The following is a 12,497-nucleotide window of genomic DNA, read 5'->3' as shown; positions in this document are numbered from 1 at the left end:
TTAGCAGTAGTAGAGACTGAACATGCTCAGCAGTTTCTCTACCACTGAACTATATCCTGAATCTTTTTACTTTCACAAATTTTTTGAGACAGACCTTACTCTGCCCTTGAACTAGCTTGTGACCAAGCAAGTTCTGCTGTGATCCTCCTGCCTCAGCCTCTTGAATTACATAATTATTTTTTGTAGAATAATATGAACTGCTCATAAAACTCCCCGAATGCTCTCTCCCCTACATCTGCCACAATGAGGGAGGGACTGGGACCTGCGGTGTCAGGACAGAGGCATGAGGACATGTGCGGACACACGGGGATGCCGTCTCACCCACCACCTTAGTGGACTTGTACCGGGGCATGAGGGGGCACGTGTCTGTCTTCACTCTCCGGCATCTGGTTTCAGGGCCATCACAGGTGTTCGTCTCATATACAGTGGCAGCGTTTACATATAACCCACATGTATTTTCCCGTGTACCACATGCTTTAAACCATGTCTGCAGTACTTACAAAGCCCTAAATACACAGTGAATGCCACATGTATGATCATTACACTGTTTTCTCCAGGGAAGACATATACATTTTCATTATAGATTCATTTTATTTCTGAATATTTTCACTCTGTGGTTGGTCAAATTTGATGTTGGTTCAATCAGTGGTTATGGAGCCAGCAGGTGTGGAGGGCTGGCTGTATCTGAATTGGATTGATGGTCACATTGTATGAACGTCATATAATTTTTACATATGAAACTAGTATAGCAAACAGGGGTGATGCGCTGGATGGCGCCAAGTACAAATGACTTCTACACCAGAAATGGGATCTTACACTGTTCCTGTAAAGTAGAAAACAAGAAAGCAACATATTCAAAGTACAGGCTGGGTGTGGCACTGCATGCCTGGAGTCTCAGCACTGGGGAGGCAGAGACAAGAAGAGCTTAATCTGGTTAAGGCCAGCTGGGTCTACACAGCAAGTCCCAGGTCTACACAGCAAGTTCAAGGCCCACCCGAGCTACAGGGTGAGGCTTAGTCTCAAAAATCCAAAACCATACAAACAATCTCAAAAATCCAAAACCATACAAACAACAAAAATGTAGCATTCTAAGTCAATAATGAGTTATTCCAGAAAACAAACAAAAACCAACATACCTAACTTTTTCTACACAAGGTCAGAATTACCAAGTTTTGCCAGGGTTTGATTACAGAGAAGCAACACCAGATTTGTTGTGAAGCTCTAACAGGTAGGAAGGTCGACAGTGGTATGGGGTGCATCTGGTCAGCACAGCCATGAATAGTTTCCTGGATCTAATGAATCAGGATTCTATTTGGCCCATCACAGTATAAGCTCCGTGAATGGTAATTTGTGGTTTGGGGACACAAACAGGAGTCTCAGATCTTTTCCTGACACAGGTTAGGCTTAGAAACAGGAGGAGTGCAGCTCATCACTTCTCATTTGGCATGAAGCAGACCTTGAAAGTGTTTGACGTATGCCCTTCCAGACTTGCTTACCTGAGGACAAAGGTTCCACCTATACCCTGAAAGCCTGTTTCTCAAGAAACAAAGAGCTACAGATCTGAAAATATTTATAGACCTTATTCATAAGTTCTTGAAATTTAATGGCATTACTATCAGCAGTAGAGATGTTTATGCATCTGAATTTTGGAGGGTGATAGCAATTTCTTGGGTAATTTGAAACTGAAATATTTAGCACCTAGTTAATTTCATCCGAATGCTCTGACTTCCTGAAATAGCATTTTTAATTGTGTAAGGAAATGGATCATTAATGACAAATATTTCCACAAATGAGGTTATAGTCTTTCATAACTAAAGGGCAATTTACAGCACTTGCTGTGTAGTGTTGAAATGTTTGGAGGTAAAAGATCCAGTCATGATGTCACCTAGTTAATTGGTTATTAGGACTACCACCTTGGACTGTGTTGTTTGGCCAGTACTGGAACATTTTACCAGTAAGGGGAGACTCATAAATGCTGCCCTTGCTGGTCTGCCCTTTTCTTTTAAAAAAGTGCCGTAGAATTAGTCTGGTATCACAATAAAAATGTTGGAAAGCAACAGAGGAGAAACATTTTTGCCCTCAAAGAGAATGTGACACACTCTTTCTTTACACCAATGTTCCTGATTTGAGAACCACTGTTTGTTAACTGAACATGAAGTGTCCTTCAGTGATTATTTCCTATTCCCTCTGACAGTAAGCAGCTTTCTTCTCTACAGGAGAGGCTGGGTTTTTTTGTTGCTTAAAACATCCTGTATAAATACTTTATCATATTACTGACTGATACTACTATATGTATTTTTATATGGTTTGTGTGTGCATGTGTGTGTAAGTGTACGTACGTGCATGTGTATGAGCAAGTGTGCTTACCCATGTGTGTGCTTGCGAGGCCAGAGGTTGATGTCAGGTATCTTCCACAATTGATTCAAGTCAGAGTACCCCACTGAACCTGGAGCTCACTGACTGGCTGGCCAGCTGGCCCCTGTGACTAGCCTGGCCCCACCCTCCAGTACTCACCATGTTAAGCTTTTTATGTGGGTACTGGGGACCCATCCTCAGGTCCTCATGCCCACATAGCAAGCACGTTACCCACTGATCCATCCCGATGACTGATACTCTGCAGTCATAGACATGTGATATCAGACGTTCCAATTCTTAAAATGATCAATTTAAACCATGTAAAACAAGCAATCAATAACAGATACGACAGATGCCGCCTGAATATATAAGGAAAATTATTATCAAACTTACGGTGGAAGCAGTTTCTTAGGAGAAAACCCCTCGATCCCAAGGCAGACACACCTGATCTAGTGGACTATACTGAGTGCCAGGCGGCCCAGAGTCTAGCTTAAGTAAAGTTCCGGGGGCTGATCTTGGACTAGACCTTACACTGATGAGCTTTTAGGCATCACATCGCTGCCTTGGGCTTTCCATGCTCTAGTTTCAGTTACTTTCTAACAATCGCCTTTCATCGAGTGGCTTCTGCCACCCTCGGGAACAATAAATGATTATCACCACAATAACATCTACACTGAAGACAGTAGCAGCTACAAAATGCACAATTAAAATGAACCCCACCGAAGAATGCGATATGGATGGTGGATGATGAGGTGGTGCACTAAACAGTGTGCAAGTGAACCACGGCCAACAATGAGCTCTACCAACTGCTCTTCCTGTTAGTTAATGAGATCAAATACCCGACAAGGAGCAATTTCAGGTGGAAGGGTTTATTTTGGCTCACAGTTTGAGGGGATACAGCCTACAATGGTGGCGAAGGCATGGTGGCAGTGGTGTGAGGTGGCTAGTCACACTGTGCCATTCCTACCTCAGCAGTTAGGAAGCAGAAGCAGACAGGAAGGGAGGCCAGGCTATCAATGTCTCAGGGTCTGCCCCCAGTGGTCCTCCTTCCTCCAGAGGTTCTACATACTTAAGGTTCCACCAACTTTCCAAAATACTGCCACCATCAGGGGACCAAATGTTCAAACGTCTGAGCCTATGAGGCTATTTCACATTGAAATCACACTCTATCTTCACACTAGTCACATACTATCTTCACACTAGTCACATACTATCTTCAGACTAGTTTTTGCCATTAAGCGAATTGCAGAAGGGCTGACAAAGTTGCCTACAGGCTTCAAGTTAACCTGGGCAAGAAGCAAGCACTGCACTCACCAGGAAGCAGCCCCGCCGACCAGTGCAAACACACCTGCTTGTGAGTTGCCTCACCCATCATTCCCAGGATTCCTCAGTGCTGCACCCAGCATCAGGCCTCTGTGCTAAGCAAGCTCCAGGCACACACCACGTTCCACCAAGAACGCCTCTCCTGCCCATTTCACACTTTCAAATTGTTATTGCTTTTTTAGTTTGACAACAAAAAAGGACAGGAAGGAAGGAATGAATTCAGCAATGAGCACTGATCGTTGTGCTCTGGCAAGGATGGATAAAGAATCCATAAAAACGCATCCACGGACCAGCATGAATATGCATGACATAAAACTTGTGTAGGAGAAAAATGGTCTTACCAGTAAGATGATGTGTTTCATTAGGATGTGTTGAGAACTGATCAGAATACAGTTTGTCTCAGTGATTTCCAGGAATATCTTGTGGCAGAAATGGCTAATTGCTGCTATAAAACATTATTCTTTTACGCTAAAAGACCAGAGACCCAGAGAAACCCAGACACCAGGCCACCACGACTAAGCCTGGTTTTCCCATCTCTGCTACAGTTAACACAGCCATGTGTCAACCAACATTCTGCACAATGGAACATGAACTGACATTCTGAACACAACATCTCGCTCGGGGCTGGAGAGATGGCTCAGTAGGTAAGAGGATGTGCTACTTTCTCAGGACCTAATTTTGTTTCCGTGCACCCACATCTGGCAGCCTCACAACCACCTGTAGCTCCAGCTTCAGGATCCAATGGCCTCTTCTGGCCTTAGCAGGCACGCACGCACGCGCGCGCGCGCGCGCGCACACACACACACACACACACACACACACACACATTTTGAAACCTTAAGAAAAATTTCAAACATACAGAAAATAACAGTGAGTCATGCAAACATTGTCAAATTAAGTGAATTAAGAAATATCTATGGCATTAATACAGCAGACCCTTTGGGTAGGTCTGTGAGGGTGTTTCCTGAGAGGATTCATTGGAACTGGAGCTACAGACGGTTGTTAGCTTCCATGTGGGTGCTGGGAACCGAATCCGGGTCCTCTGTAGGAGCAGCCAGTGCTCTTAACCACTGAGCTATCTCTCCAGGCCATTACATATTTCAATATGTTTTCCAACAATATGCTTGGTATAAATTAGGCACAGGACATGTAGATGTTTCTTTAAATCACCTTGTTCTTTAGTCCCTAGGCTCCTGAATAGCAGATTTCAGAGGCAGCTACAAGCAAAATAACAATTCTTTCTACCTAAACTTTTTCTTCTGCAACCCAACAAATGCTATTTACTACAGTAGGATAAAGGACAGGAGTGAAGAGCCTGGAAGAGCAACTAATACATTTTTGTTTCTGTTTTTCTCTTTGCCAGTTATTGTGTGCTACAGTTAGCCAGTCATTCAACAGCAGATAAATTATAAGACACGGAATAGTGAACAAGCTGTGTAACTTTCCTTTGAAGAATTCTGTTGCACATTCCTTCAAGGAAGTAAGCAGGTGGTTCAGAGATTTCTTTTTCCAGTCATCAACCAATCATGCACAACATGTCTGTCGGTGACCATCTCTGCATCAGAAATCAAAGCAAAGTTCTGACAATTCTGAAGTATATTTATCTTTCTATACTGAGAATTTCATGCATAGAAAAACTTAAGGTTGTATGAGAGAGACCCTAAAGGCACGGGGGCATCTATTTTCTGGGGATTATCATTACAGAACATACGTAGGAAGTGAAATACTTTGTGACTTGCAAAAGCATTACTGAATAATGAAGTTGAGTTGCTATCATAGCAGAAAAATGCTTCAGGAAAGTTGAAACTAAATTTCTTTGAATAATTAATGATTGAGGATATCATTCATTGGAGAAAACCATAAGTTGATGTATGTCTTCAAAGTCTCAAATATGAATCATGACGCACTCCTACTGGAGTGTGTTTGGATGTGAGATATTTTGCCACAGTGTAACTTGTATGACCAGGTTTTCATGCCTGATAAAAGAGCAAAACATATTTTTCACCGAGATTCAAGAATTACAATGGGCGGCTGAGGTAGAGGAGTTGCTGTGAGTTCAGTCAGTCTGGGGTACACAGCGAATTTCACTCCATTCTGGAATCCTTTATCAAAATAAACACATATACCTCCCCAAACATGAAACCAAAAAGAATCACATATATTATTTCTGGTCATGTAGTTTTTTTTTTAAATCATTGATTCAGTAGCAGACATTTTTATCAAGAACTATGTTGGTTACTATGCTAGGGCAATCATAAGGGAATAATTTATAATATGTGCTCTAATAGCCTTTGTTATGGCTTAGATGAAGGGTCCCCTAAAGGCTTCATGTATTGAAGGCTTAGTTCCCAGTACAAGCAGTGTTCAGAGGTGAGATTTTTGGGATGTGACTGGATCAGGAGGGGTCTGTCTTCATTAATGAATGAATCCACTGATGGATTAAAAAATCTGAATAGACTATGGGAGATGGTGGAACTGTATACAGCGGGGGTCTGAATGAAAGAGGCCAGTCACTGGGTCACTGGAGGGGCCTTATGGCTGCATCTTACCCTGGCCACTTCCTGACACTGCTCCATTCTGCCTCCTGGCTGCCTCGAGATGAACAGTTTTCCTCCACCACCCATTCTTCCATGTATAGAGTTGCTCCCACGAGATAGAAAGCCACAGAAACCATGAGGCAAAGCATCTCCTCCTTCAAGTGTTTCCCTCAGGTTCTTGTCACAGGGTAAAGAGCTGTCACAGACCTGCTGTGGATGTGAGTAGTTTTAAATACTTAGCATGTGTGTGCATGTACACACACACACACACACACACACACACACACACAAACTCACACCATTCCTTAATCTCTTCTAGAATACCCATGTCTGCTTTTGGCTTACCTGTGGCTGCGTCAGGATTGGTTGGTTGAGACTTGAGCCGTGGCCTCAAGCTGCTCTTGGAAACGTCTGAGTAGTACGGTTCAATCAGAGAACAGAAAGGATGTGGATGTGGAGGGGTGTAGGGACTGCGACACCAAGGGCTGGAGTTGGAGAAAATGGTTGGCGGGATTTCCATTTCCCTGTAACAAGAAAAAGGCCAACTTGAAGCCTAAAGGCATTTTATGTGGTGGCATTAGTATTCAAGGTACAGTTAAGTAGAAAGCCTGTTTCAAAAACCAACAGAGAACAGCTTTACTAGACCTTTCAGGCAGAGCATTTCCATAGTTCGTTGTCAACTTGACCCAAACCTAGACATACCTGGGAAGGAGGAACCTCACGAGGAACTTCTGACACCAGACTGGCCTGGGGCCACGTCTGTCAGCACTGTCTTCTTTGCTAACTGATGTGGGAGGGAAGGTCCAGCCCACTGTGGGTGGTGCCATCCTTAGGCTGGTTGTCCTGGGTTGTATAAGAAATGTAGCTGAGCGGGCCTGAGGGAGATGGCCAGTGAGCACATTCCTCCCTGGTCTCCTGCCTTGAGCTCCTGCCCTGGCTTCTCTTGATGATAGACTATGACTGTAAGATGAAATAAACCCTTTCCTCCCACAGCTTGATTTTGGTCAGTGTCTTATCATAGCAACTGAATAACAAACCAGGCCAGCATTTATCATAGCAGAAGCATTTGCCTACAAATGAGCTTAATTCTGCATGCCTGTCCCCAGCTAGCTGGAGGATAAAAAATTCCTAGTATGCTTCTGTTGTCACCAAACACTGCTAAGGATGTGGCAAATGTCACCTCTTTATCTCTGAAACAGCCTTGCCTCAAACAGCGCTAAGGAAAAGTGAAGGAGCCCAGAGGATCTCATGATCCCGTATCACGGATGCCAGCACAGCCTGTAGGCTCAGATCTGCTGATCTATGGCACATGCTTTTTGCATGGGAGCCATGGTTACTGATTATGTGTCATGCACCTGCCACCCAGTCATTCCCACACGCTCAGTTACTGAGGGCGGGGGGGTATCCTCAACCACCAAGCAAAACAAAGCCTCCTTTACTTTGTGAGCCAAGGCTGGACCACTTCTGGCTGACACTTAGGGGACTCTTTCTTCAGCAGACCTTGTCCTTCTTTACTTATGGAAGTCACAGATGTCATCCACCAAAACATATGGCTTCGCAGTGATGGGACGGCGACTGAACATCTCTCGAATTCAGTGTCAGTCTCTAACTTCTCTCAAGCTTGTTCCAGGAATATACCAGGCGATAGCCTAAGGACATGAAAAGGATTCCCAGTATAAAATACCTCCCAAGTTGTATGTCTGTCATAGGCTTATTGCAATATAATGCATTTATTTTTGTTTGAGTCTTATTTTGGTTTTTTGAGACAGGCTCTCACTCTGAAGTCCAGACGGGTCTGGAACTCACTGTGTTGCTCACTGTCTTGAACTAACTTATGGTGATCTCTTGCTTCAGCCTCTAGAGTGCTAAGATTAAAGGTATGAGCCACCACACCTGGCTTATGCAGAGGAGGTGGATCTCTGGGAGTTCCAGGCCAGCCTGGTCTACATAGTGAGTTCCAGGCCAGCCAGGGCCATAGGGAAGACCCTGTCTCAAAAAAAAGGTATGTTTTTAATATTTCCAACATATATGGTTTTATATATATATACACATACATATATATATATATATAAAATCATGATGAAGAAATATCATTTCACACAGTTACTTTTTCTGTGACAAGAACAAGTAAAATTGACTTTAGAAAATCCCATATTCAATGCCATTTACGTCATTAAAGTTCTCACACTCCACATTCAATCTCTAGACTTATTTCTCCTATACATCTCCCTTGGGTATATTCCCCAAAGACAGACTTTTGGACCATATGTTAATTCTGCCATGAATTTCTTTAAAACAGCCCTTCCACAAGCTCCTGCTACGCAGGAGGGCTCTGTTCCATATCTAGGTCTTAAATGGAAAATAAGGGACGGGGACACAGCCAGGCATTGCAAATGTGTAAGCTGAAGGCACGAATCCTATGCGCCAGCGTGACGGACAGCATCTCGTCCTGTTTCAAAGTCCACAGACCCACAGCTTCTTAGCGATTATAATGTACAATCTCCCATTTTACCAGGGAGGAATTATGACGACGGTTACCTACAGAACTGACGCAGGCCAAGCCCTTAATCCCTTTATATCTCACCACAAACACCTGCAGCTGTTGGCTATCAACTGGCATGATGTCAGGAACAAGACAGTTCAAGGGTGGTCTAAGTCATTCTTTGTATTTCAGTTTCTTTTGAAAAAGATCTGTAATGTAACGTGTGCTTTGCTCTTATGTAGAACAGAAGTATTACTTGAGATCTGGGGAGGGTGTTGTTGATTGTTTTGCTGTGTTGGGAAGAGAAGGGCTGGCCATCATTTCTCCCCAAGATGTGCACTGTCTTTTACACACACATGGACACACATCTCCTGGGTCCTGCTGAAACCTTGGGTCTGTCAGTTTCACCCAGCATGTCAAGAGGAATGGGATTTTCAAGGAACGTCTTTTTTGCAATTTCAGAGTGTGTGGTCTAGTCTAACTGAGGTGGGAATGGAGGTGAACTCTTTTTTTTTTTTTTTTAAGAACTATGTGTTTTAAGCTGATGTCTCTTTTCATCTTGCTTAACAGAAATATTTTCTAGGGTTGGTGGTGGGTGGGAAGTTTGAGATGGGGTTTTAATAGGTAGCATTTAATAGATTGTATGGTTTGAGTCTGAAATATTATACAGACATGTGCTTTGAGCACTTGGTCACCATTTGATGGTGTTATTTGAGAGGCTGTTGAAACTTTCACAAGTGCTACCTGGCTGGAGGGAATAGGAAAGTTCTCTCTGCTTCCTGTTCCCCTTGATGCAAGCAGTTCTCTTGTTAGAGGATTCTGCTGCCATGACTTTTTTGGCCACATGCATAGGGCGAAACAACATTTGGACTTAATCCTCTGAAACTGTGAACCTAACTTAGGCGGTTCCAATATGTAAAGTGGGAGGCAGAAACAAGACCATGTGGCTTGAAGGGACAGTTATATGACAGGCATTAACATCAGTAAGGAAGGATTTATTGTGCCTCATGGTTTCAGGGGATTTTAGTCCATTACAGAAGGGAACACATGATGGAGTGGTTCCATGGTGGCAGCAAGTATGCCTAGGAGACATGACAGGGAGGAGCCAGCCACCGTGTGCCCCAAGAACCCAGCCCCAGTGACCCCGCTCCTCCAGTGGGACTCCACCTCATAAAGGCTCACAACTTCCCAGAACAGCACCACCAGCTGGGAGATGGGTGTTCACAAGTTGAGCCTGCAGGGATGGAGGACATTTTACCGTCCCAACTTCACAGTCCTCATCTGAGTTTTTCTGATGATGTCTCAGGAAACTAAGTAACTCAGATTACTTATTTTTCCAGCCAGTGAAAATTATCAGAAGTCTTATAAAATTCAGGTTGACTCAATAAAGACATGGAAAGCTGAGGGCAGGCTACTCGATTACATGCAAGGAAGGTCCTCCCTTCCAAATGACAGAGATGGTCCGAGAAAGGCATCAAATAGCTCTTAATAAGTTATCCCAGCCACTAGGCTAGGGAGATGGCCAAGCAGGTAAGCCTGCCTGCCATTCTTCCAGAGGACACGAGTTCAGTTCCCAGGACTTATATCAAGCTGCTCACAATAACCTGTAAGTCCTGCTCCAGGGATCTTTGCAGGCACCTGCACATGTCACACACACACACACACACACACACACACACACACACACACACACACACACCTCTCTCTCTCTCTCTCTCTCTCTCTCTCTCTCAAAAAATATCCTAGCCTGTTTTACAGAAGAGTCATCCCACACATCTGTATAAAAGAGAAACACAGACTCTAGTCAACAGATTACGGGGTTAGTAGTTCTGTGACACAGTAAATTAATCTAGGGATAAGAACAAAAGATAAGAATTTAAGAAAATTCTAGAGAACAGCTTCAAAAAACAAGTAGTACATGGTCATATACATTTAAAACCCAACTGGTACATTCTTAGGTATATATTTATGCTAGTATCATATCAAGGAAAACATAAAAATACTAGGGAGAATTATGGAAAGCCATTTCTAATGTATTTAATTTTATTGTGAATAAGACAGTCATTTCAGATTAAGACTGTACACCTTTCAGTAGAGCATGGGACCCCAAGAGGGGAAATCAAGTCTTTGTTTTAAATTCCCAGTGCTTAGTTCAGCCTAAAGATTAGGTAAGAATCTCAGCAAATATTTTGGGATGCACAGGTGACCAGAGAAGGCTGTGTGCAGGGCTTTCCTTACCCTTTGCTTCCAGATAGCTTCAGAAATAAAATGTGAGCCATGCACAGTGGTGCACGCCTTTAATCCTAGCACTCAGGAAATGGAGGGAAGCGTATCTCTATGAGATAGAGGGCAGCCTGGCCTACATAGTGAGTTCCAGGTAAGCTGGGGCTAGAGGGAGACCATTTCCTCAAACCCCCAAAGAATAAAACACAAAATCTGCCCTTAATTCTGAGATCTGCAGTAACTTTCAGAAACACAGGACATGACAATTCCTGCTGACCAGTGGCAAGCACACTGAGGGAGTGCTATTGGTCTAGCTGGAGTCGTGGTGTCCAGATGGCCAAGGTTTTCAGAAGAGAACACTAGCCAAGAGGGCTGATGGATGAGACACAGAGGGGGGCTGGCAGCCCCATAACTGTTGTTGAGAACCAGATACGTACCTCGCCGTTGGGTTTGCACAGGATGGTTGTGCAGTCTAGACTCTACCGGAATCTGCTCTGCTCTTCCCAAACAAAGTCTGTTGGTGGCTGTGGCTTCACATCTGAGGCTGTAGCCCACACCTTTGAAAAAGCAATTGCTGTTGGCAAACACCACTGGGGGTCAACATGGGTTTACAAATGTCATAACATTATTGCGATTCATCTTTCCGAACAGATGGAGGTTCAGTGCCATTAAAGAGAGATGGGGAGGGTCTCACTGTATTTACCCGAGCTGGGCTTGAATTCTTGGGTTCATGTGATCCTTCTGCCTCTGCCTCCTGAGTACCTGGCACTATAAAGGTATGTGTGCTCCTAAGCCTGGCTTCAGGTGACCTTTTAAACTATACTGTAACATCGAACGGACTGAACATGGTTTAAACAGCTGTCCAACCTAGTCTGTGGGCTGCAGGTGATTGAGAATAGCTTTGGTTACAGCCAACTCCAAATCATAACCTACTTAAAACATGATAGTTTTTAAAAACTTTATTACATTGTTCTTGAATGTGAACTTTGTAGATGATAAAGTCTTGTCTCAACATTACCCAAAATAAATCTATGTTTGGGGCTGGAGAGATGCCACAGTGGTTAAGGGCACTGGCAGCTCTTGCAGAGGACCTGGGTTCAGTTCCCAGCACCCACAAGGCAACTAAGAGCTGTCTGGAGCTTCTGTTCCAGGGGATCTGACACCCTCTTCTGGCCTCTGCAGGCATTGCAAGATGGGTGCACTCACACACATGTGGGCAATATACTCATACACATAAAACAGAAATAAAATCAAAAAATAAATGCATGTTTGCTCGCTCAACCTCTAGCCATGGATTGGACACAGCTGGTTGAAAGGGGAACACAAGAGAGCGGAGCATCTACTTGGTACCTGTTTTTTGAGCAAAACAATCCTTTGTGTTTTAAGAATGCCAACATCTCAGTGTTAGTAGCAAAAACAATGAGTCTTTCTGCAAGGAACAATCTATTCTAAAATGAAATGGAGATCTTTTTTAAGGGTTAAAAACTCATCCAATTTTATGTCTTGCAGGGCTTATACTCTGTCCAATATTGGATAACTGTATTAATTCAACAGCAAACCTAAAAATTTACAGCTAA

The 12,497-nt window shown here is 43.5% G+C and overlaps 1 protein-coding gene across 1 annotated transcript in view; it reads right to left on the bottom strand.

Moving 5' to 3' along the window:
• Positions 1 to 12,497, bottom strand: part of Lmntd1 (lamin tail domain containing 1) — a gene marked incomplete at its 5' end in the record, with an annotated part of 90,045 nt that overhangs the window by 49,200 nt on the left and 28,348 nt on the right. The window contains 3 exon segments of the mRNA XM_029564975.1: positions 6,561 to 6,739; positions 7,655 to 7,864; positions 11,347 to 11,477. Of these exon segments, the coding sequence (XP_029420835.1) occupies positions 6,561 to 6,739; positions 7,655 to 7,864; positions 11,347 to 11,477 (520 nt within the window).

Source organism: Nannospalax galili, unplaced genomic scaffold (genome assembly GCF_000622305.1).
Source record: "Nannospalax galili isolate Female #2095 unplaced genomic scaffold, S.galili_v1.0 scaffold917, whole genome shotgun sequence".
Lineage (NCBI taxonomy): Eukaryota > Metazoa > Chordata > Mammalia > Rodentia > Spalacidae > Nannospalax > Nannospalax galili.
Note: the sequence above shows the minus strand (reverse complement) of the source record. Positions and strands in the feature narration are given on the sequence as shown.